The sequence below is a fragment of the Siphateles boraxobius genome, unplaced genomic scaffold (genome assembly GCF_051911475.1).
Source record: "Siphateles boraxobius isolate OS27281-9 unplaced genomic scaffold, OSU_SipBor_1 18, whole genome shotgun sequence".
In the NCBI taxonomy this organism is placed as follows: domain Eukaryota; kingdom Metazoa; phylum Chordata; class Actinopteri; order Cypriniformes; family Leuciscidae; genus Siphateles; species Siphateles boraxobius.
Window position 1 is genome coordinate 10,189,088 of NW_027508788.1, and position 27,125 is coordinate 10,216,212.

General features: G+C 38.6%; 1 protein-coding gene across 2 annotated transcripts; it reads left to right on the top strand.

The window, feature by feature from the left end:
- The first annotated feature begins 1,481 nt into the window (after nt 1–1,481).
- On the top strand, nt 1,482–24,396 carry LOC143741084 (uncharacterized). 2 transcript variants are annotated; one of them, XM_077233422.1, is made up of 10 exons: nt 1,482–1,569; nt 4,437–4,465; nt 5,265–5,599; nt 6,591–6,915; nt 12,555–12,702; nt 14,515–14,632; nt 15,826–15,867; nt 15,989–16,030; nt 19,318–19,549; nt 23,085–24,396. In XM_077233422.1, the coding sequence occupies exons 4-10, from the start codon at nt 6,744–6,746 to the stop codon at nt 23,309–23,311; spliced, it is 981 nt and encodes a 326-aa protein (XP_077089537.1). In that variant the 5' UTR covers nt 1,482–1,569; nt 4,437–4,465; nt 5,265–5,599; nt 6,591–6,743; the 3' UTR covers nt 23,312–24,396. The 2 variants fall into 2 exon arrangements, 1 of the variants encoding a protein (XP_077089537.1); XR_013204937.1 differs by lacking the exons at nt 1,482–1,569; nt 4,437–4,465 and having other exon boundaries at nt 5,461–5,599; nt 14,732–15,867.
- The last annotated feature ends 2,729 nt before the right edge of the window (nt 24,397–27,125 follow it).

Sequence of the window (27,125 nt, forward strand, 5' to 3'; positions counted from 1 at the left end):
AACCTTTAAAGGTGAAATGTGTGATTTCTGCACTACTAGCGGCAACAAACGGAACTGCCAAAATAATGATCACTTTTCTGAACGCTCTTTCCATCTTCCATTGCTCTGAAAATGCCATTGAATGCGCATCAACTTTATACCTATTTCAAATTTGAAAAAATTGTATGTGGTTGAAATGACTTTATAGTTTTGCTCTACAACATACATTACATAGGCTACAAACAAAAAATGGATTCTAAAAATCTAAAAGTAGTGACTTATTAACTGATATGAATCCAATTACATGCTCAAGTTGAATTAGACCCTATATCAATCTAAGTGAAAGCCTCCCCGTTTTGTGTCAGATAAATATTGATTTCTGATTTGGTTGTAATAATAATACATTTTTACTGCAGCTCTCTGGATTATTCGATTCTGATTGTTCAAGCATTTTTCATAAAATGACCGCCAAAGTGTATATTTTACTGTAGCATATGGCAACATATTGGTGCTACTTATAGGCCATTCTCAGTCCATTTGGCTACAAAAAGCATCTTTCTCCACTGACTGTTGTGAGTAAACAATTTGCCAACAATATTTAAATATTATAAATATTTCATTTTACTACGGTAGATGTTTTCCATTACCTTTTATGATTATTCATTTATTTATTTTTAATTCATGTTAAATTTTTATTAGATGTTTACACGGTGTGACTATAGTGGTACAACCTTAATTTTTTTAAGCAACAAGAATATTTTTTGTGCGCAAAAAACTGAACAAAAATAACGACATTATTCAATTCAACGATTTCTTCTCTTTTGTGTCAGTCTCTGGCGCTCACAACGCATGCGTGTGGTGCTGACGTGCTGACAGGAGCTGGCGTTCTCACCTAGAACCCGGAAGCGCTGCTATGTGTTTACGGTTTACAACGTGAACATGTCAGAGACTGACACTGAAGAGAATAAATTGTTGAATAAAGTAGTTATTTAGTTTTTGTTTTGTGCACACAAAAGTATTTTCGTTCCTTCATAAAATTAGGTTGAACCACTGAAGTCACATGGACTATTTGAATACTTTACTTGCCTCAGACAAAACACCCCTGAAAGAAAAGAAAGTGTAACTTTGTAAAATGAAACTTACCTGAAACAAAGTTGTCCTTAACCCTCTTATAAAACACCTCCCAAACGAATATGTTTAAGTACCCAGACCGTCCATTTATGACGTGACATTCGCGTTCCCATACTAATCAAGCTATTCCATTATGTATTTCCATAAAAAGAAGACCAGCCTCTTCAGGATAATCTCGCGTTTTACGATTTTAGCTAACCTTGGAGGTCAGCCAGCAATGTGTTTTGTGTGTTTTTTGTTTTGTTTAGTTTTTTGTGCCATTAGCCAATCAGCGTTGGCTTGACGGCACTTGGGCCCCCTGAGTCATAAGTCACATGTCATTTAGGTTCAGGTGATTGGTTTAAAAACACCGGCTGCAGAAGTTGGCGTTCACACATCGCTTGTCTCGTGTCCTGCTGCCTGCACCTGCGGAGCAAGTGCGTCTGAGATCAACGCGAATGCGAACTGACCTTTTTCAAGGTATTGCATAAACATTGATATTTGGTAGAGTCACACAATTAATCGTTAAAAAAGCGAAACTGTTGCCGCGTCCATCAAATGTTTCTGTTTATATGGCGCTGTCTGTGTCTTTGTTTGTGTTTTGTTTTAAGCCTTACCTCTTCGCACGTGGAAACTCTAATTTGGAAGTGTTTTATTTTTGCAAGATACGAGGATGCTCTATGGCAATTGTAAAAACACCCATGTAATTGACAGCTTCACTGATGATAATGTATTCGAGAGAAAGTCGCCTGCGCGCGGACAGTCTGAGGGATTATAATGCCAGCATTAAGTCTAATGATCGCTGCTGTTATGTAGTTAATGGAATGATTAAATAAGTTTAGTTTTTCACGCTACACAGTTATTACCGCAACTTTTGTCGGAGTGCAACTATTTGGAGTAACGTTAGCTAATTAGCGCCATCTTCATGACTTAAATGGTTACTGCGACATTTTTAATTTCATGGTAAACGTAGAACTAGAGGCCCAGGAGTCTCCAGTTAAAGCAACAACAAAAAATGGGAACTGACCTTTTTAGACCCATTATTAAAATAATGATAAAAATTACAAAACCAGTAAATTATTACTGAAACCTTACATTAAAATGTAAACTAAACATATTAAAATAATCTAAATCATAATATTAATAAACATAGGATATAAATAGGCTAATAATAAAATAGAACAGAAACCCGTGCAATTTCAAGCACTTTTCAGGACGTTTGAAGTTCTGTTTATTTTTTATTTTTTTATTGTGGTTCTCATTCATTTCAAAGTGTCAAGATGTTTAGCACTAGTCTAAGTGCCTCATGTGAGTCAGTAGTGACCTACTTCTGTGTTAAACCACTGACGGGTGTGGTTCTTTCATCGAGGAGCCAGTTTTGGGTTATCTGTCCTGAGCAGAAGCCTCGTCTGCTTTAGTCCAGTCTTCAGTCAGTTGCTCATTCATATTGCGGCAGCCATAGTCTCAATTTAGTCTCCTAAAGTTTTCATATAGACGGCACTCAGATTCTGCGTGAACTACTTTAAACAAAGTATATTTGAACTTTTGGAAGAACCTGCAACTAGCATATTTGTCTTATTTCTAAACATCTGTGCTTCTTGGAAACCACGAACATCTGTGCTTCAGTCTTAAGTGTCTTTAAGGACCAGATCAACAATGTGAACAAGCTTGAATTATAGTTTCCACACTGGGTGGACTGAAAATTTGAACACTGCCTGAATGTCTCTTTTAGACGGCTAATAAAGTCCCTTTGACAGTCGTTCAGTTTTTCTGATCTGATAATGCGCCATCTGTTGGCTGAATATTGTCAATAAATTCTAAGAAGCTAATTTTGCCAGACGTTTAATAGTCTTCAACTTTTCACTTTTGCCATTATCCCAACATTACCTAAATCACTTTTTTTAATCAGATTTATAGACCCAATTTTCCCTGTTAATTTGTTTATAATAAAATCAATTATATTAAAATTGATATTATTTATTGATTTTTTTTTTAAGTCTGATTATTTGTTGATGCATAATCAGCACATAGTTGGTATGTTTTTAGTAGCCATTAATTATTCGTTTTGTTATTCTTGTGATACGAGTTATTTGCTGCTGAAAATACAGACATTTTCCATTCAATTCAATGTATTCCACTCAGATATTGTTTCAAACGGATGTGTGGTTGACCTTGAAAATAACAGTCCAGCAGTCCAAAACATTAATATGCGAGTTGAATCATAAGCGTGGTATTTCTGAAATGTCAATAAGAACCTTACAAAGAACATAGGCCCAACATTTGGGCCGAAATGTATATAAACAAACGTTGTCGACAAAGCTATAAACATTTAAATGAATAAAAAGATATGCCGACATAATAGACGTTTACAAAAAAAGAGATAGAAGAAAAAAGAAATTTAAAAAATTGTCATTTGTTTTGTATTAGGGGTGTAACAAAACCCTCATGTCACGATTCGATACATATTACAATCCTGAACTCGCGATACAATATTATTGCGATTCTCCAAGACATGATAAAAGGTTAACAAAAAATACTGTTGACTAAAATGCTAAATTTGGTATTAAATTGTGGGTGTAAATGATACTTTACTGATAACCCAGTGCACAGGACAATAGTCACACCAGAATAAAAATAATCATGATTCTGAAGCTGAAAATACAGAATTATTTTAGACGAATACACTTGCACTCTGTTTCTGACTAGATATATTTAAAATGATGTAGGCCACTTTTTACTGTTAACATAAGACATTTGGCATTATCAGGACCAACAAATATTCCCCCTTTGCATTATTATACATTATATTCAACATTATATATAGTAGTTTAATGTGTACTGACAATAAAACTGTAAACTTGAATTATCTCTAAAACTTATTATTATTTTGGGTGAACTATACACAAAACAGATCAATTATGCATATTGTTGCATTTTTGTATTGCGATACAATTGGATTGTGACACAATATATTGTTACACCTCTACTTTGTATATATACATAAGGGGCTGGAGCTGTCAAACTTCAAAAGGACAATAAAATATCATCAAATAAGTAGCCCTTATGACTCATGCAATAGCTTGCTGTGATTAACAGACTGACATTTTGGTTTCACGTCTGCCGCATCTCTCTAATCTCATCATCTCCATCCTGTATATTCAGACAGGAGAACTTTTTTTTTTCTTTTTTTGCGTGTTGACATCAAATTTGTCAAGATATCATTTTTTGCTATGAATGGAACTACAATTGAAGCCTAGCGCTTCGAGAGAGAGGGGGAATGGTTCCTATGAAATGTTTTGAAAAGACCTGTGCAATGATTCTTTAGAATTTCTTCTTTTGTTTTACAGAAGTCGTACAAGTTTAGAACTACATGAGGGTGAGTAAATTATGACAGAATTTCCCTTTTTTTTTTTTGGATAAACAATCCTTAAATTAACGTCCATTCATGACTGACCGTTCGTCGAAACCAGAAGATGGCGCTATTGATTAAACTTTAGAATTGAAGCCGTGACGAAGCAAAGGCTGCCTTTTCTTCATGCAGAAGAAAAATCTTTTTCTTTAGGGTACATATACCTGCAGATAAAAGCTGTCATTAGCAAGAGACCCAATAAGAACTGAGAGGGAAGAATGCAATTAAAAACAAGGGAAACTAAATTCCAGAGTGGCTGGATGCATGTCAAAGATGACTGGAAGTTGATGTGACCAAACAAAAAATCAGCAATTTATTATATTTATGTATTCTTCAATTACCCGAAGGTTTATCACTGTACTCTTTAATAAAATCGGTAAAGATAACGAACACTCGAGCGCCATCTGGTGTGTGATTAGGGTAAAACATCTAATGTGTATTTCATGTCTTTTATACATGAACAACTTTTTTGTGCATTTTTAAACGAACAAGCTTTTAGCTTGTAAATCAATTGTCCTTCCTGTATGTTAATTTACAGTAAACACAAATGTTTTTAAGGAAATAACTTAAAATGGAAGTTCTGCTGATTTAGATGCATTGGTAAAATACCAGAGAGGGGAAGTGCGTACTTTTTCAGCAAATAACGTACAGTGTTGTTTTATTTTTTGGCCCTGAATAGATGCTGAAGATCCTCTTGAGTGTTTCTGTGTAAATTCCTTTGCTCAAGAGTAAAGTTCTGTGTCATTTTCTCTTCTTCTCCTTTTAGCCGCCCCTCCTCCTCCTCCTCCTCTCCCAAAATCTCTCCCGTCTCTGTAAAACAGGATGCTGCTACTTGGTTTGCTGTGCCAACAGCTGAGGTCTGCTTCCTGAGTTTCCCTCCAGCCTAAGAGAGTTACAGGAAAAGAGAGGAAGTGTGTGTTTGTGCGAAGGCAAGGGACAGTGTGTAATGTATGTTTGTGAGAGAGAGCAAAAGAAAAAGCGAGAGAGAGACTATGGAATGCTGTGATGTCATCAGCTAAGTCATACACAAAGGCAAGAAGGACACACAGGCACTCACTCTCCCTCTATATAAAGTCTGCCGTGGAGCGTCCGCACCCAGCTGTGAGTACATTTTTACTTCACACAGGCTTTTTTTTCTTCTCTTTCCAACTTTCTTTCCACTTGCCACCATATTTCTGTTTCTAGACATTAACAGCAGTCTATTAAATGTGTAGGCAGGCAGACATCTCTCTTTTGTCTCAGTTGCTGCTGTCGTGTTGGTACTTTCTTTTTTTTTCCTTGAGTGTGTGTGTGTGTATATATAATGGGATCTCAGACTTTTTTGTAGTTGTAGACCTCTGTCTCTCTTAAAGAGGTCCTGGCATGCTAGTTCAGCAGTGGCCAAAATAAGATAATGTTAAAATAGAGCAGAAGTATATTGTGAAAGGAAGGGGGAGCTGCTGACCACAGTAGTCAACTTTTGTTCCTCAGGAATCCCCCAGCCTAAAAAGAGCTGGGAAACCATGTGTCTGAGTAGAAATGACACATAGGACCACCAAATATGATGATTTCCCCCTTTCTAAAATACAAAAGCAGCTACTTATTTTGATTTCTGTTTATTCTGTGTCAGGACAAAAGTGTGATATCAGCATTATATTAAAGCTGTTAGCTTTATTTAAAATATTCTTTATCATAATACTAATATTATTTTAAAACTTCTTTGTAAATCTATAAATTATCAACTAATGTTATGATTTCTGACCAGTCTTAAAAATAGATAATTATATCAATATAGAAATTATATAAAGTTCTATACATTTTGGAGTAAAATGCATTGAACGTATTTAATTAATATCTTTAAAGTTAACAGCTCTAAAAAATTAATTTTGTAATATTTTTAAAAAAATCAATGATTAAATAAAACAATATATTTTATTTAAATGTTCCCATGCATCCTCTTTAAGAGAAAGAGATCAGAACCTTTATTGGCATACTGTTCATCATTTAACATAACACACAAATAGTCTAAAACTGCACAGGAAGAGAAAGGGCAGACAAACTATTAAAGATCAGATTGCTTCCAGATGTTGTAATCTGTCATTCCTTGTGACAGCGTGTCCAGTTGATGGCTGCTGATCAGTGATGACAGCGTGTGTGTGGTGAACTGACCGAGCTGGGCTTCATCGTCTTTACCACCGTCATCCTCATTCTGAAGAGCTGTTGCTGAATCTCAGGATCTCTTCTGGTGCACCACACACACACGGCCATGCTGCAGCAGATCTTGAATGATATGTACATCGACCCGGATGTGCTGGATGCTCTGAACGACGAGCAGAAGAAGACGCTCTTCCTGAAGATGCGCGAGGAGCAGGTGCGACGCTGGAAAGAGTGTGAGGAGAAGCTGGAGAGGGAACCACTCAAACCCAAACCAAAGACAGGTGGGAACTAGGTTTCTAATGCGATCTGTGCATCTTATTGAAGCGAGTTCTCTGAGGACTTTTAATACAGTTGATTGCGCTTACAAATTTGTATTAGATTTAGTTCTCAAAACTTTTAAACAAATTGCAGATTTGTTATCTTTAATCAGTGCAACAATATTTACTACTGGATAAGAGCATAAACGCATTTATCATTGATCATAAAAAAATAGAAAAAGAAAAACGGCTAGTTATATTATTATAGTAATAATGTCAATCTATTATTATTTTTATTAATAATTATTATACATTTTCTTGTTTTAATTTCGGTTTATTAAAATTATTAATAGTAGTAATAATAATAATAATTATTATTATTCTGAAATTAAACTTGACTGCCCGTAATCAGCATGCATTTTCATGAAATGAAAAAAAAAAGTGTTTTGTTCCACTGGGGAAAAAAGCACAAGGGTGGTAGTGATTATAACATTTGATAAAACTATTAAAAAATAATAATAATAGTGTTAGACCTGCGCCTTCCTGACTGATTATGTCTCTCCTCTAAGAGACATACAGTTTACTTATTAGAGGGACAGTCTTTCTGAAGTTTGAGTGTCACAATGCACATGGTCATACAGCAACTCCTCCGTATCGGTTTAGATCAAGGCTTTAGAACATCTTGAGGTTTGAATGTGGGACCTTTGAATTGCAGTGCAGATCTTTAATCAGTGCGTTTACTGTTCCCACATCTGTTGGCCACAGAAAGCTGAAAACCTCATACCAGGCCAGTCTGCTCTTGCTTTTTATTGCTGACTTTAAATGACTTAATATGGTCAAAATCTTAATGTGGCACATGACTCAGTCAGGACAGAATAGCTGAGCTGATAAAACACTGGTTCGCCACTGTGGATCTGCAGACTCCATGGGAAAATGTCTTGTGATGTCCGAATAGGCTCGTAGAGGTGGACGCAGATGTTTGCACAACAGAAAGCGCTTTGAAACACGAGTAAATCTGTTTGAGATGAGAGCTTATTGATGCTTCCACTGGGAACATCTGTCACTGACAGACACAAGACCAGACAAGTTTACAATCTTTTGACTGAGCAGAAGACGTCAATGGAAAATTTGCAAGACCAATATCAATAGAAGCTAATGTTTGTTAAAGGATCTTCAGTGTGACATGGAAGCACTGTAAACATCTGGTCAAAAATAATTTACAACATGGGGAAAACATTCCCCTTCAATTTCACCACTTAGCACTCAAGGGTCTCGGACGTCACACATACAAGACTTGCCTGAGCAGGACAAGTGTCTAAAACCGGCTAAGAGGGAGGAGTAAACAGCTGAGATATGACAGGAATGCATCTGAGAGATAGAGGGTATCTGTAAAACAGCAAAAGAGCTGGAGAGCAGTGAAAATGCAAACAAAAGAATGAAAAATGAAACTTCACATTGCTTGGCTAAAGTTACAGCCCAGTTTAAACTGGTTAAACGTACAGAAACTTTGTTACTGGAAGAGCCATTACTTTCATGGACTAAAAAGATCAGATCTTCCTATATTAGTAAATGAGGTAAAACTTAAAAGATTGCCATTAAATGATTGTTTGAAGTGAGGCTTAAGTGTTCAACAACTTTTTGAGGCCACAGTATAGTCATTTAGTTGGGTTCATACAGATTCTCCAGTAAATAATGTGCAGACCACTGAAACAATTTAGGATGACGTGTAACTCCAAGAGGAAGTCGTCTTTGGCTAATAACAAAGCGGTTGTTATCAGGTCCCTGAGTTTCAGACCTCAAAGGAGAACAGAGAGTCCTCTATCTCTTTTAGACAACGCCAGCTGTTCTTGCAGGTCAATGGTTTCTCCAAGACATTCTGATACAACATCTTAATTGCCACTGTGCAATCTCTGTCTTATAGACGGGTTCCTGTTAGGAAAGTGGTTAATGTCAAAAGTCATTCAAGATTCTGTTACACAGTAATACAATGCCATAATAAAATAACAAAAAAGAGAGTCTCTGGAGGCTAGCTACACAAGCCAGAGGAAACATTTCTGTTACTGACCCAGTTTTTAGAGCAAGAAAGGAAATTTCAGCCAGACCAAGTTACATTCCCTCACACGCATGACTGCCAACAAAGCAGGAAGTATACAGGAAATACAGGCACTCAAAACACACTGAGGAGGAAGACAAAGGGAGAATGTGGGGAGGAGACACACAGATTGGACATTTGATTATCAATAGTTGTAAACACAATGTTTATGTTTATGTTTTGTCCTGTCTTGTGATTTACTTTTTTTGCTGTTAGTTTTATAACATGTCTGTATTTTTAACGCTACCATTCAAATGTTTGGGGTCAATGTAATTTTTCTTTTTGCTAATTTTCTTACTTTCGAAAAAGTATTTTATCTTTTTTTTTTTTTTTTTTTTGCAAGAAAAAATTGAATTGCATTAAAGTAAAGACTGTAAAGACACGGTCATAAAAATTTCTTTTTCAAATAGAAGCTCCTCATTTTTAACTGTTCATCAAAGAATCCAGAAAAAAATTATCAGTTTATTTGATATAGATTATAAGATGCTATTTTGTTGTCATCAATGTGGATATAAAAAGAATATAATACTACTACCAGTGTTGTAGCACTCGTCATAGAAAATATGGTCTTGGACTCGGACTTGAGACAAGTCAAGACCAGATCATTCGAGTGCAAGTCTAGGCCGGGTCCAAATCCTCCTGGAAATATGGTCTTGGGGCTCTGACTTAAAGGGTTAGTTCACCCAAAAATGAAAATTAAGTCATTATTTACTCACCCCCATGCTGTACCAACCCCGTAAGACCTTCGTTCATCTTCGGAACACAAATGAAGATATTTTTGATTAAATCTGAGAGGTGGATCACTGCTACATAGGCTGCCTGAGGGAATGAAACTTGAGGGCCCAGAAAGTCATTAAAGAACATGTTTAAATATTCCATGTGCCTACAGTGGCTCAACTCAGTGGCCTGAGACGAGAGTTGAAGAGATTTCCACGACGCATGCGCGAGAACTGAACAAGAAGTATTAGAAGAAGAACGTTCTCTTCTCAGTTCTCGCGCATGCGTCGTGGAAATCACTTCAACTCTCGTCTGAAGGCCCACAAGGAAGAAAAGGAGTAGTCGAATAAAGTCGTTATTTATGGGTTTTTTTCGCACAAAAAGTAGTCTCGGCGCTTGATAAACTTATAGTTGAGCCACTGTAGGCACATGGAATATTTAAACATGTTCTTTAATGACTTTCTGGGCCGTCAAGTTTCATTCCCTCTGGCAGCCTATGTAGCAGTGATCCACCTCTCAGATTTAATCAAAAATATCTTCATTTGTGTTCCGAAGATGAACGAAGGTCTTATGGGGTTGGTACAGCATGGGGGTGAGTAATTATTGACTTAATTTTCATTTTTGGGTGAACTAACCCTTTAATACAGACTTCAGTACTACAACACTGACTACTACTAATATTAGTAAAAAAGGATAGCAGTTTGCTGGCTGCTGCTAAAATATGAAGAATAAATTACCTTTTTCCTTTAATGCACTGAATGCCTTCAATGTATAAAATATATTTGTCTCATTTAATATTTTGTTACCAACATTAGCTTTAACCTGCGCCCAAAATCATTGAGTTACTGGCAGGAATCATTATATATGTAATAAAACCAGCAAAAACATTTATCAATTGCTGAAACCATTTTGTTATGCTAACCTGAGATGTTTGAAAGACAAAAGCAAATGGTTGCTATTCCTACTTTGGTTTGTGCTCATTTGCTCATCATTTCACATGGTCCTTTAAGCTCTTACGGCAGTTTTAGACAGTTTGAATTGATGTTAGTTTTGTCTTGACTGGGATCACAAGTGTGTCCGACAGGCTGTTAAACTGGAATCTTGCTGTTTTGCAACAGGGCCTGCAAGAAGAACCAGTTCATCATGGTAGTAGTATATGATCTAAACCTATAAAGAGTAAGGGTGAGGATTCGACAAAAAGGTTGTTAGATTGCTTTTACGACATTAAAGCATGGATGGCTTTAAATGTTTTACATTTTAATGAAAGTAAAAGTGAAATTATGATTTTTAGACCTAGCATTGTAAAGATGGAGAAGTTGGATCTTTTTAAGATTTGGAGAGGGTTATACATGCTTTTATCACCACCCGCCTGGACTATTGTAATGCTTTATATATAGGAGTTAACCAGGCCTCTCTCTCTAGATTGCAAATAGTTCCGAATGCTGCCGCTCGACTCCTTCCAGGAACCCGTAAACGGGAGCACATTATGCCTGTTCTTGCCTCTCTTCATTGGCTACCAGTTTGTTTTAGAATACAGTTTAAGATTCTATTGTTTGTTTTTAAATCTCTTAATGGGCAAGCCCCAGCTTACATAGATGATCTACTGATGATGCATGCTCCTCTGAGGTCATTAAGGTCTGCTGAACAACTACTTTTATCTGTTCCTACAACAAGACTTAAAAATAGGGGAGATTGAGCATTTTCAGTCGTGGCCCCTAGGCTGTGGAATGATCTGCCTGTGTGTCAGGGTTGCTCCCAGCCTTGACACTTTTAAATCACGACTTAAAACTCACTTTTATTCATTGGCTTTTAAACCAGCCTCAGTTATTTTCTGCTTTTTGTTTTGTCTTGTCACTTGTTTAACTGTGTCTTGTGCTCTTGTCATGTGTTTAAAATTTGTCTGAAATTATGTCAGTGTTCAGTACTTTGGCGAGCCTCGGTTGTTTTAAATGTGCTTTACAAATAAAATTGTATTGTATCATGGGAGGGTTTTCCTTATAAGAGAGACAAAAAAAAAGTTTGACAGCTAATGTCTTTTTTGTAACTAACTCTGATTTGAAAATTTGTTGGAATGACTTGGCAAGTAGTTCATAAAGGAAAAAGCTCCTCATACAAGAATGTGTAGTGATAAAATGACGTTTAGTTTAATAGATCAATTAAGTAGGCTTAAACTGTTTTACAACACGATTTCTTTTTAATGTGCAGTGTGATTTTTAGCGGCATCTAGTGGTGAGGTTATGAATTGCAACCAACAAAAGTTACGGTGGCCGACAGGAAAATGTCATCGACTGAGACAGCAGAGAGTAGCCAGTTCAGCAATGAGGTTTCTTTACAAGGATAAATTAAGGAATTATGTTTACTTAATTATTTAGTAAAATGATATGTTATTGCGAATATTACGGTTACTTGTTCATCATTGTGTCAGTGTTTTATTTGCTGAACTAAGCTTGCTTCCTTTGCACGAAGAGCAACATAGTAACGAAACGCATTTGTCCGTTTAGGGCTACGGTAGAAACTTGACACAATATGTAGACCTCCATAGAAGGGGTGCCCGCGGTTATGGAAATAATAAATGTCTCTTTCTAAAGTAATAAAACATAACGGTTCATTATTCAAGGAAGGTCTTTATACACCACTGAAAACATAGTTATGGATCTTATATTGCATTTCTGTCAATAGATCCTCAGAAATATTACACATTGCACCTTTAACAAAAATTAGTTTTGTTCTGGCTGAGTGCATTCAGGAAACACAGTGCATAAATTATGAAGTATAATAGTCTATGTAAATGATGATCATTCAACTAGGCCAACCAATCACTAAGATTCTTTCTTTTTTTCTTTCCCTTTGTAAGGTCATAGCAAGAGTGTCAGCTGGCTGCTGGGACGAGATGGAGACGTACAGGTCATTGTCATCGGAGAGATGGAGGAACTCAAGTCCTCCAAGATCATCTATTCAGGTTTTGGAGAGAGAAAAACAGCCAGCGTCCTCTACAATTCACAGTATGGACACAACTTCAGTTTAAACACTGACAAAAACTCTGGGGCCTGGTTTCACAGACAGGGCTTAGATTAAGCCAGTAGTAGGCCTTAGTTAAATTAGGACATAAACATGCCTTAGAAAAAAACATTAATGGTGTGCATCTTGAGACAAAATAATTGCACTGACTTGTTTTAAGATTTGTTAGTTTAAGTTGCTTTCAGTTAAAGGTGGGGTAAGCTATATTTCAAAAACGCTGTTGAACATTGTTAATATTTCAAATCAACCCAAACAAACACACCCCTCATTGCTCTGCCTCCAAAACTCACATTCCAACCCTTACCGCCCTGCTCGAGTCGGTCTCAACCCCAATCCCTCGGCATGCAAATCGAGTGCACTAACAATGACGCTAAACATTCTGTAGCGGTCGTCAGAGCGACTCTCACTAGCTGGCCTCCGTTACGCACGCAATCCAAGAGTGGATGTCTGTTTATCATAGCAGAAGCGAAACAAAATAATGCTTCACGAACAGATGATGAACGAATGACCAGAAAGCACAAAAAATAAACATGCATGCACAAAAGTAATTGCAAACAAGAGTTCGTTGTTAGTAGCCAACAGCACAGCACAGAGGAGCACAGCAGACACACAATGACACTCCAACCCAGTGTTACTCAAGTGTGGAGAGGAATCAAAGCAACGTCCGGGTCTGTTTTCAGGCCTTCCGGCTTGACTGACTCCAGCGCCGGAAAGCTTTTCTAATATTAACATGGGTCCTAAAGCTGATCATAACCCTTCATTTTCCAGTGATGTTCGTATAAGCTTTTCTCTTTTGTTTTGTGTCTCATCTCTATTTCTGCAGTCTTTCTTCAAATCTCCCTCTTGCTCGTTCTCTCTCCTCCTCCGTCATATGCCCCCTAATGCTGACTGGCTACACACATTTGTTGTTGTTCGTGTCGGTCCGACTAACTTCCAAACAGCGTTTTTCAAATACCTCTTACCCCACCTTTAAAACAGCTCAAACTTGCATTTTAGTCTGGGACTAGTCTGAAGCCTTGACTGTGAAACAGGGAAAATGTATTGTGCTACACCTCGAATAAAAACAAATTATTTTTAATGCATAACGTTTCAGGCCTTAAATATGACATTTGGCCCCCAAGCCAAATTTTGGAATTTGAACACCATGTTTAGTTTGATGGTATATAATGCTGAGACAGATCTGCTCAGTTTACTGTACCTACTCCTGAAAATCTGAAAGATGTTTTTACTACCTGATCATGCAGTGTCATAAATATGTACACTACGGTTTAAAAATTGGAGGACAAGATTTGATTATGCAAGAAGTCTCTTCTGCTCAACAAGGCTGCGTTTATTTGAGCAAAAAATACTGTTTATTATTATTACTTTTTTTATTTTTTATTTATTTAGTATATTAAAGTGTAATTTATTCCTGTGATAGTAAAGCTGAATTTTCAGCATCATTACTCCAGTCTTCGGTGTCACATGATCCTTCAAAAATTTTGAAAACCATTGATAAGGTAATTTTTTGTGTGAAAGCTGTATAAATATAAAGTTCAAAATAACTCTAAATTTATTAACATTACTGTTCAAAAGCTAGTTTAAAAATTTAAACTTTTTCCTGAACAAATGCAAAACAGAATCTGCGTAGGGTCTATAAACCTGAGAAAAAAGGGGTTGTAAACTTATGAGCAAAACTGTAAATGATTATTCCAAAGTAATTCTGTCTCAACAGTGTGTCATCATGAAAAGTTGTTTGCTTGTGAAGGGCGTTGATTCATTTGTTGTGCTTCCACGTGTCTTGTCATGTATTCAAGCAACCAGCCCGGCACTTTGAAGAGCAACTTGACAAACCGAACATCAGCAGAACCTGTACGATCAGGACGAGAAAACCTTCCTCCTAAAGCACGTTCAGGAGTTCAGCTGAACTTGAAGGTGTGTTCACGTGCGGGTGTTTGTTTACCTCCACGTTTGCTCCCCTCTTAAATTGGTGCCGCTGTATTTTCATGTGGGTGTGTGTGCGAGTGTGTGTAGGTGACCTTCCTGTTGCCGCCATTAATCTCGGACACAGCCGAGGGGCAGCGAGACGGACTTTCTCCACAGGGAGAGTCATCGTTCAACAGCCAAATAAATCACAACCTCCATCTCTCCTTCTTTTTGTGCCTTCCTTTCCTCCTTTTTTCATTCCGTTCTCCTCCATTATTCCTTTTCATCCTTTCGAAAAAGAAACCCTCCCACATGCACTCACCCACCTCTCCATCTCTCAGGCACAACAACTCTCTCACTGCTTGGCTCTTTGTGGCTCCATCTCTCTGCTCATGTATCAATATGTCCGTCTATGTGTGGCCAGTTGACGTCCATGAACCGACAGACAGTCCAACTTATGCAGTAACACTGTGTCCTTACCAAGAATGATTCAACAAGTTTCCTACCATGTGAATTTAAACATGAAATTATTGTGCGACGTAATTAAAACCGTATTTTAATTTATATTTAATGCACAGTTATGAAGAGCATGATTTTGGGACCAATTAGAATTCAGAGTGGGTGGGGCCACCCATAACAATACTGTAGAAATGGGTGGAGGTTTTTTTTTTTGGTCACTTGTAGGTTAGAATACAGTATGAAAGTGCAGTGATGTCATCTTTAATTAATGTATGTGTGTGTGTGTGTGTGTGTTTGCATGATCAGGATCTCAGCCCCTAAAGTGTTTTAAAATTTCTATCCAGGTTTTTCACTTAATATGTGGAGATCTCGCCACCTTCTCTTTCCTGTTATACTAAGGTGGTGGTGGGTGGGTTGCACTAGGGTTTCCATGGCAACAACGTGCGCAGCGAACACACTCCTGGGAGAAGATGTGCTGGCCACTATCACCACACTATGATCCTCTACTCGCTAAACACAAGCATCTGTCCCTCTACCGCGACAAATGTGGCTCACTGTTGCCAATTAGTGAAGGGCTGCATGATAGTCACAGAAACACCAGCCCAAACCCGTCTGAGGGCTTTCAGATTCTGAACGGATCATGGAGTTGACCGGCTAATATTATTGTCAACTTTTGAGATTGCAATGATAAAATTGCATGTAGATGTGTGGAAGAGTTTTGCTCAGTCTTCTTGTTTTCACAGGACAACAGTGACAAAGAGTTAAGGACTCTGCCGCCTCCACAGGTGAGTTTTGGTATTGCAGCGGATATGACGTTCAACAATGAGTGAGATGTCACAAGAGGACACTTAAAAATGAGTGCAGTCTTTTTTTACATTTTCTAAATGCCTTCTCCTAATCCTGCAGATGCCAGTAAATGAAGAAAAGCCATCAGAACCTTTAGATAATGTAAGTACCATGTTTCATATGTGTAGTTTAGTAATGTGTGGAGTTGTTTTTAAATACGAATACCTAATCCATAAAAATATGCTGTTAAAAAACATAATAGTAAGAAACTTTTTTTTGGACACTATCATGGTATGTACATATAAAATACCATGGTATTACCAATGAGAGCAGAGCCAAATTTTATTAATGTAAATGTATAATAATTATTAAATATATACACCATATATTTTTTTTTCTCATGAATTGAAGCGGTGTCAATTCCCTGTACCAAAACTTTTACACCTGTTCACAATTTCAAGTCATTTTTCATTATCGCAGGCCCATTTGGCTGATGTGATATGCTAAATGATCACCGAGATCTCATTTACACCAGAGGCTGCTGGAAAGTCCCTAATGGCTAATGGCCACTGTTCAATGATACTGCTGCCATTTAACACCGATCGAATCAACAGATTGGGATTATTTCTCTGCCCGCTTTCTGTCTGTCTGTCTGTCTGTCTGCCCTTTTCTATTTAGTGAAACAGCTTCTGGAACAAGAAAAAAAATGTAGGGCAGGACTTATGCCTTGTTTCCATCGAGCAGGACAGTATATTAAAATACGTTTCGATATGGTACGGTTCTGAATTAGGGTATCATTCACAACTTCTGACAATGGAAACGGAAAAAATTGCGTACTCTACAGCCCAGTCGAAACGGGGCCTTAATTAAAGATTATGAAGGCACTTTCATTTTTGCACGGATAAATAATTTATAGTACTGCAATATTCCATTAATCAGAATGGCCCATCTTGATTTCATGGTGACTTTTTAAAAAAAAAAGGGTAAGAAATATTTATTCTGCACCATTGTGCACTAAAATAAGGAAATGAGTATAATTATACCTCATTATATTTAAATTAATTAATTTCATTATGCTGAAAATATAATTTGATGTTAGATTAGTTTTAAAAAATCCTCATAATATTATTAATACAAATGGGGATATATATATATATATATATATATATATATATATATATATATTACATGCATACATGCATACACACACACACACACACACACATACATACATACACCCGTTCAAAAGTTTGGGGTCGGTAATATTTTTAATGTTTTTAAACGTCTCTTCTGCTCACCAAGGCTGCATTTATTTGATTAAAAATACAAAACAAACCCAGTAATATTGTGATCCTTCAGAAATCATTCTAATATGATTTGATGCTCAAGAAACATTTGAATATTATCACCGTTGAAAACAGTTGTGCTGCTTCATATTTTTGTGCAAACCGTGATTCATTTTTTTTTCAGGATTCTTTGAAATTTCAAGAAGAAAGCATTTAATTAAAAAAAATATTTTGCATTATTATAAATGTCTTTACTGTCACTTTTGATCAATTTAATCCCAAACTTTTGAACGGTTGTGTGTGTGTATGTATGTATGTATGTGTGTATATATATATATGAGACACACAATTTAATTGTCACGTCACCCATTTGCAGTGTAAACATGGTGTCGGTTCATATGAATGTCCTCCTGGTCGAGGGGGTTGAGGTCAGAGCAGCTGTGCTTCTCATCTTGAGATCCTTTTACCCTCAGCTGTCGCTCTCTGCCACTCTGATCACACCTGTTTCAGGCTCCTGACCCTTCCGCCCCGCAACAGCTGAACACGACATGTGCTTTAAACCGTCTCAGACGAGTGTGCAAGCATTTCGTCCAAGTTTCATGCCCTGTAATTCATATTCATGAGCAACCTGATAATTACTGTCCCCATTTTTTTTATCAATCCTAAACAAAGAGGGAAGAAAACTCTTAATTAAAATATCAAACGCATGTAATCGATTTAGATTTATAAAATATGTATTGCATAATGTGAGGCATGTATTTTAGGTCGTTTGAAATGCAGACAGCGAGGGAACGCAGAAGGAGATAATGGAGTATTGCTCTCAGTATGTGGCCTGTGTGTCAGAGAGTATGAGGACAGGCAGTGTGTGTGTGTGTGTGTGTGTGTGTGTGTGTGCGCTGCAGGAGGACCTGAGAGAGCCCAGGGGCTGATTTGGGTCCCGGAGTTCTTCAAGAGCAGATGGTTGATAAAGTTGATCAGGGAATTAAAGCGGGCGAGACGGCGCGCCTGTCAGTCACAGATGGATGGGATTGTGGGACTGTCCCTTAGGGTTTGGGCAGGGACCCCTCTTTCCCTCTTTTTCCACTTTCCTCTCTCTTTCCACAACAGATTTATTCCTCAATATTCACAAACCCCTGGGCAGGGCAAGTCCTCACACATCACACGTTTCTTGTTCCGTCGTATGTGTGTGTAAACCCTAAACACGGTCTGTGCTCGTTACAGTCCAGGCCTGCAATATCTGCTGTCTTTGGCCACTCCAGGGCTATCTTGTTTTGTATTTTATTTTATAATACCGTTTCACTTTAGGCAATTTTATTTTATATTTTAATATTATTAAATTAAATCTTTTATTTGAGTCCATTTTATTTTAGTAATTTTAGCCATTATATTTATTATTATTATTATTGGTATTTTATTTTGTGCTGTTTTATTTCAGTAAATTTATAATATTCAAGCTATTTAATTTTTATTTTTGGCTATTTTATTTTAGGCTGATTTTTATTTTATTTTATTTTTTATTGATTTGTCATTTTATTAATTCCATAAAGGAAAGGTAAGAAATGTCAAATGAACACCCTGAAGCCATCTTTACATTTATTAATGTCAAGAGATCTCATTTATTCCAGAGGTTTAAAATAGCCTAAAATAAAATTTCAATAATTCACAAAATTAATTTGAGTTTTACAAAATACCAATTGTTTGGTGTTGTCTTAAGGTTGTTAATGTTATTTTATTGTTCAGAGCTTCATCTTTCATAGATCAGGAGAGTTATGAGAATCTCATTATCTCCTTTGTCTTGGATATTCCTCCTAAAATTCCTTGGGAGAAATATGAGACAAATGAGTTGCTGTAGACCTGACGTGAATACCGTAGACCAGGTCATTTGATGAGATTTATTGAAATCTCTGCTCACAGTTTGTGACATTGTGGAGATCTTTTCCGAAACTTTAGAGGCGACATGTGAAATTGCTCTGTTTATCCAGAGAAAAGCTAAAGTTTCCATTTGCTCTGCTTAATCTCAGAGCGGTTTACACGATATTGTCCTCAAAAACATTGTCCCCCCCTTTCCTCTGTTGAATGTTTTAACAGTGCTCTGTTTAAAACTATAGCAGAATACTACACCAGCGGGCTGCTTTATAAATGGTTTATTTGTTTCTGTGGCAGGTATCCCATCAGCCTCAGGAGTCCAGAGAGGAGGCTGAGTCAGGACACTCAAAGGATGACTCAGCACTATTGTCCTCAATTTGCTATCGGGCCCATTCGAGATCTTGCCTCCTGACACCCTCAGATCTCAGCAGACCTGTCTATACAGACACTGAGGACACGACGACCAATCAGCTGTCTGACACCTCCAGACTCCGCCCCCAAGAGACCCCCAAACCTCAGATCAACAGAGGTGAGAGTCGGTGTTTATGTATCCTTCCAATCTCCCATATGATGTTTGTGTGTGAATATTTTTATTTATATTGAGGGGGAATTTATGCTGATCCATTTGTTGCTAATCTGAACATCATAAACATGGTTTATTTGACACTGGCATCACACTTCTCTATCATTGAATCACTGGTTTCCATGGCTGATTCAGTGAGATATTTTATTGTTACGGAGGGTTAAATGTGGCAAAAAAAAATCGTTTTAGATGTTTGACCTCAAGAAAATGTCAAGGTCATATTTCACCTCAAAATAAAAATAAATAAATAATGCATTCAATTTTGCTGATAGAAAATGAAGCTTGTTGTAGGACCATTTAAGATTTTTGATTTGCTTGATTTCATGACTATTAAGCACAATTTCCTACCCAATTGTCATTAAAAAAATATATATTTTAGTTAATGAGAATATGAATCTTGTTTTGAATTATGGCAGAGTATTAATCTGCTACATTGCCTTTAAATATGCTTTCTAATTAAACTCTTAACAATGTTTTACTGTAATGCAGTCTTAATTTCCTTACAGATCAGGAAATGAGACTTATCATTGAAAATATTAGGATGCAAAATATAACATCCTAATTTTTTATTTTAGGGTGAAATGAGTCAGACATTTCTTTTCAGCCTTCACGAATTTCATCCATTTGCTTTTGCATAAAGAAATGTATCTGAAAAGACTAGCGTTTATGATCTGGCATACCACGGCTGTCTTTGCATCAATAGGAATAGATTGGGTGAAAGGCAAAAACAAGTGTCTCTGGCATTTCATTTGCTCTTCTAGTTCGTTCCAAAAATTACAAACAAACAAAAAACACCCAGGATATGATAATTTGTTCTGAACGCTACCCTGGTGTTGTGAACCACCTCAACAGATGTTATGACTACTCAAAAAGCTCAATATACGCCATCCAGTGTGTATTATTAAGAATTACACGCAGTTCACTTCTGCGGTTTCTGTTGACTCCCCCTGCTGGAGGTAAAAGTGAAATGCAGCCTATAAACTCCCCCAAAGCTCTCACAATTACCTAGGCCAGGTAAGGTAATCGAGCACATTTTTGATCTAGAATTTTTTGTTGCTTCTCTAGAGTATGCTTTTGTGTTCATCTATATGGGCATGTTTTGTGTGAGTGTTTTACTTTGTAGTGGGTTTGAGAGCGCGTAAGTGACGGGAATGTGTGCGAGTGGTGTGCATGTTCATCCTGGCATGTGCGTGAAAGCAACAGCTTCCCACAGCTGCTCGCTCCGTCTCTGCACGCACGCGCGTGTGTGTGTGTGTGTGTCCCTTCTCTTCACCTTCAGAGGGAAGGACACATTCCAGCGCTGCTTCCCGACTCTGGCCCTGGGCGACGCTCGGCCGGAGCTGATAAGTGACAGGGCCCCCAGCCTCTGCTCCGCTCATCCCCCCTCCCCACCTCCCCCTGGCAGCCGTGACCCCCCTGCGGCCTGGCTCAGCGCACAGACGTGCTGCTCCGGAATTCTGCCCTCTGCCCCACTTCTAACTCACAGAGGTGGGGGCGTTTAAAGAGATAGCGTGCTTTTAAGAGGCGCTGGGCTGTCAGTGTGGCTCATCTTTTTGGTCTACATATGGTGACTGTGAAATTGAAAACATCCCGTTGAATGTGTTCCTGTTTTCAGAAACACACACACACACACACATCAGTTATTGACGGGGCAAACAGAGAGCAGTTCGGTTCGTTGCAGTCAGGTGCTTACAGGCTTTGTCACAAGTGATTGCAAGGTGAGGCCGGCAGGGGCAGTTTTGGCCGGTCTGGACCGAGAGTTTGATTTCAGCTTTTGAGGAGGGGTGATAGCTCTGTGAAACTGTCTCAGGTTTAGAGGGGTTGTGGGAGGATGGAAAACAGCAAACGGCGGCAAGCGATGAGAGAGAGAGAGGCGTAGTCGTTACGCTGGTGTCAGCTAACAGCAGGGAACCTGTGTGTGTGTGAGAACGTACAGTCACGGACATGCACGCAAAACACACATGTGTTTGTAGGACACAGAACGGACTACTAGTGGGGCGTGGAAAATGCGGTGGAACAAACAGCTTTAGATCACGAGTGTGACTCTGAGAGTGTGTATGCGTAAAAGAGCGCTGTGCACGCATGAGTGTCCGCCTCAGTCGTTGGAGCCTATCCAGGGTTTCCGTGGCGACCACACAACACAGTGAGACAATCAGTGGCAGGCCCACGCAGTGCGGCGAGAGGACATTAACACAGGAACCACAGGTCAGGGGCCACAGGGAGGGAGGGGGAGAGAGAGAGAGAGAGAGAGGGAGGGAGGGAAGACAGAAAGAAGAAGATAGGGCAGAACTTGAGAAGCAAGTGACTTAGTAAGTGAATCTCATGAACCTGGGTCATATTTTACCACAAAATCAAAAAAATAAACTATATTTTGCTTTCAAGTTTCTGCTTTTTAAACTTGTATGTATGTTTTTATTATATTAACTTTTTGAAGATATTGTATGTTTTTATTATATTAACTTTTTGAAGATATTGTTTGCATTATCTATTAGTATGTTTGCAGTAGCTACTATTAATAATATACTTTTATATTTTTACTTTTTCAAAGTAAAATAATTTTTTTGGAAGGACCATTCACATTGTTTACATTTATTAGTACATTATTTTCCTCATGAATATGCATGCAAAAAATCTCTTTCGGATTACTTTTTAAAGAAATATGTATGCTATTAAACTGAAGTATTTATACCACCATTCAAATTTTTGTCAAATCAATGAGACCTAATACAAGGTTAAAGAGAGAAAGAGAAGGGGGTAAAAAGCAACAAAAAAAAACAAGGTCTTAAAGTGAGACTAATTCAGTTTGTGTCGTCTTTAAAGCTGATGTTATTTAATACTGGGACATTTCCACTGACACAGCTACATGTGGGTTTGTGTCTTTGATCAGGGTGTTCGTGGGGGAGCGTTTTTAGGAGAAAGAGTTTGTGAGGGGTAAAATGTGTGTCATAGTTTGTGTGTGTGTGTAAAGGAGAAGGGGTATATGTGTTTGTGAGAGCGAGCGAAAGAGCGAACGCACTCACACATCTGTGTCCCCTGGGGACGTGGCTAAAAATAAGCAGCTCCTCAAGCCTTCTGGTGTCTGAGCAGCGTCTGTCTGCTCTCCGCCGCCATCCCTGCGGCCCTCCTCTCCTCATCTTCCATCCCTCCATCTCTCAATTACAGACACACACACACACAGTATAACCGCACACTCTTGCGCACCCATCACTGTGTACACAAACACACACCAACTACACCCAGCTGCGTCCCTGCTCTACTTCCTGCGCCGACGACCTCCGGTCTGGCAGTCTGTAGCCGAGGAAAAAAGAGCCAGAGACGCTGAAAAAGGGCAGAAGAGAAGTGAAAAACAGTGAAGGAAAAGGGCTGAAGAGAGGTGTGGTGTGGGAGAGGACGATTGTGAGAATGTTTTGAAGTTGTCACTGATGAAAACAGACCTTGAAGGTCACAAGTCCTTGTCTCATCACTCTTACTCCATCTACAGGTGATTTCCGAGTGGTTGCCGCCTCTAAACGGGCCTTTTCTGTGGATGTGGGGTCCGAGGTAGCTGAGGAGAGCTGTTTGGGACGAGGACGGGTTGCTCAGCTCATGAAAACTTTCAGTGTGTCCAGTGAGTCTCCAGCCTCCCAAACGCCACCCCATGCCAACAAACCTCCAATCCCGGAAAAGCCGAACCACTTGAGACTCCGCCCCGCACCCTCTCTCAGGTAATCGACAAGGGACCAACCCCTCCGCCGCAGTCGGGACACCTCGCCGAGGGCTTTGTCATCGGCTACATTTTGAAGGGTGTGGGTGCTTAGCCTCTCTCAGGAATTTGAGTATTTTAGTTACCAAATTAATGAAAGGTAATGATTTTTTTTTTTCAGTATTAATGTATGTTTATGTTTTACATGGTATGAGTGATTTGTAAAAAAAATTCAGCAGGAATGAAACGCCAGTTTTCAATCACTCGAACATACGGCAATTTTGTTGACCTGGCTGTATCACTAAACTGCACTCAGATGCATATTTACAAGTGCCTTTCTGTTTTAAAGGGTCACATGAGATTAACAGTATAAGATTGATATAACTCCAAAAAAACCAAACAAATCATGCTTAACCAAATTTAATCAGTCTGTTATGTACTTAATATTTTGCTTCCTCAAAACCTGAAGGCCGAAGTGTGTATTAAGGCTGTCACGTTTTAGTGGGGAGAAGTCAGATTTCTGTACAAGTGGTCAAATGGTATATATATATTTTTTTGGCCAATGCAATATCAGAGTGCAGTGTGGCTAATATAATGCCCATATTTACTGTAAATTACTATTTAATTAGAGCAATTAAGATGTACAGAAGGTTGCTGAATTAAAATGAATACGTATATTCCACAATATTTACTCAATTCATAAAAAATACTAGGAAATTCACTGGCAAAGCTAGATTTTGGAACTGACACTACTCTGAACAGTGCCAAATATTGGCTAAGTAATCAGCCTGGCTGATATATTGGTCTATCAATTCTCTGTTGCTGGCTTCATATGTTTTTGTTTGTGTTTTATCTTAGCCGGATCTTTACTTGAAGGTTGTTGGTCTTATATTTAAGTTTTCAATCTTTGGTAATCAGGTCAGTAGGGCAGTGGTCACCTTCATGTAAATTGTTTTCTCACAGTCACATTTGCTTGCACTTAATGTTGGGTTTTTTACGTGTTGTGATCTGGAAGAGTTTATATAATTACTCTGTGTAAGGCTTGAATGTTCTGTCTACACATTCAGGATAAGTGTGGGATATTGCCTCTGTAATAAAATGATCAAACCCCCTTCTGCCTCTGGTTACAATTTTATCCTCTGTGGCTTGACAGGCTTCAGGCTGTGTTTATGTTCAACATGTGCTTGTGACAAGCTTTTACTGGAGTCATCTGAGGTCAAGTCATGTAGCCAAGAACATTTCATATCCTCTTCAATGCACATTCAGTCAGAATATATAATGATTTTTGCGCAATAAATTACAGTGCATCATCCATGAAAGAGTTGATGCTTACAAATCATATAGATTGTAAATATTGCACACATTGAGAGTATTTTAGCTGCTTTTGGTAGTCTGGTTGTAGAGTGAGCTCTTCTCTTGGATGCCCTCTGCTTGCTGATCACATTAAAGCAGAGCTAGTTCGAGAAATAAGAAAGGCTGACAAGCCAGATGGGAGACTACAATAAAACCGTTTATAGCAAATTCATTTTAAGAGTGTCATCACAGTGCTTTCATAACACAAGGTGTTTTTAATATAACACCTTAATGTTAGACTTGTGTTTAAAATGTACACTTTTTGACTTTTTATGCATTATTAGCTGTTCAGAACATATATGAGCTAGTTTCTGTAGCAATAACATTAGCGTCAGGAATTATCTGAAAACTGGAGCGTGGTATGAATAAGCTTGGTATATATATATATATATATATATATATATATATATATATATAATTCGGTGACATTGTTTGCTGTTAGACCATTGTTAGACCTAACAGAAACTAGATGCCCACACTTGCGGTCTTTGCACTTGACTGCTTGTCTACTTGCACGACGCATTTCCTCTATTTGGCCAAGGTGTTCAAGTAGGCGTTGTTCAGTAGTTGCTATGTAACTAACAGAAGACACAGATTTAAAATTGTGGTGCTTCTAATGAAGTGATAAAAACAGTTGTAAATGATGTACAAAATTGCCCTACACATCGCATACTCCTCTTTGCACCAATAAAATGTGCAACACGTTGTTTTTACTTCCAAATGATATGCATCTAATTCATTTAAATTACAGTGGAATGTTTTCCTTGACATCTCGTGATTTTGGGGCACATGAGTTCCCGAACATAATGCATGATGGGATACACTTAGCCTTGAACACCGCTCCAAAGAGGTATTTAAGATAGTGTGGGTTTGATGTGCATTAAGGGCACTGTACTTGGGCATTTTAAAGACATGGGACAGTCTTGCGCACTCACTTTCTGTCGTGGTCGTGTGGGTGTTTGGACTTCTGCTTACTATCTGAGCTTTCATTCAGTTCTTTGCCATTGTATCTGGCTGCCAAGTGCCTCTGCTTGATCTTGGTTTTTGTTTTAAGAAAAGATGATGGGCATACAACAGAACTTTTGAAATATTGTGATAGTTCAAAAATGTGAGGGGACACGTCATCACCTAGTTACAATTATGCTTCATCCATGATTAATAACGCAAACTTCAAGCACAAGTGTTTTTGTGGTAGATGTTGTGAGCTACACAAGATTTATTTTTTCCTAGTGTGTGACATCATCTTGATCTTTAAATGTGTCATTGGCCCTACGTGAAGGCACACTAGCTCACTAACCAGTCAAAAGACACAGACAAATGGGAGCTAGTGCCCACTCCTGCAACAGTGGATGCAACAATAGCATCGGCTGTTCTCCTATGCACAGAGACATCCATGAGTTGTTTCCAGGCAAGTGCGGGAGGCCCCTGGCAAATAGAACCCGACTCCCACCCTCCCCTACCACTGCAAAGCCTGGCCCCCGCTGTCGGGGTCCTCCGATGAGCAATAAAAAGGGGCCGTTGTTGCCGCTGTGGTGGAAGGAAGATGAGATGGACGCTTCTGTTTTTCTCTCCCTGAATCTATCTCCTGATGCCCACAGAAGGAAAAAGAAGAAAGAAAGAGGAAAGGAAGCAAAGAGTGGCGTTCTGGGGCGTTCCGCCTCCCCCCACCTCTACCCCAGAGGAGCTGTGTTGAGGAAAAGAGTGGGGGCCTGGGCCATGTGATGGGGAGAGCATGCGGACATGGTTCGGCCCCCAGGCAGAGGGAACGGGGTCTGCTGCATGATTAATCTGGCTGAGGGCAGGAGGACCGCCACAGGCCTGCCGCATTAACTCCCTGCTCTCCCTCTACACACACACAAACAAAAAACACACACCCACGGAAAATCTGGGTTGATGGCCAGAATGTGAGCCAGTGTGTCCACCTGCAGCAGAGGCAGGGTTAGTTTGTTTGAAAAGTAGAGCGAGCCTTTGTTTTTGCCACAGGCTCAGTCTCGCCTCTGTCACATGAGAGGCTGCATGCAGGAAGTCACAGGGATGTTTGTCTATTGACATGCTGCTTGGACATGGTCACTGGATGTTAAACTTGTGCCTCGGAGCAGATAAGAAAGTCCCAAAAGATTAAGAATAAGACAAGAAGAGGTCTGTCGAGGATATGGAGATACATGTCAACTTAGTATTCAGTAAGGTGATCATTTCTGATATGTACTCATTTGTATATGGTGTTTCATTCAATTCTGTTCTGTTAAATAACTTTCATCAAATATAAACTAATATTTATGATTTTCCACAGGTCGGTCTGAAAGCACTTTGTGGTCAGACTAGTTCTTAATGTACATATGCAGCAGTGGAGATCTTTGGTCACTTGCTTGCCAGCCCCAAGCCCAGGCAGACAAAGGGTTAAACTCTTGCAGTCCAGCCGCATTAACTGGAAAGGAATGAAGTGTCAAGCGTGTTCTCACCGCAGCGAAACGGTCGAAACCCTAACCC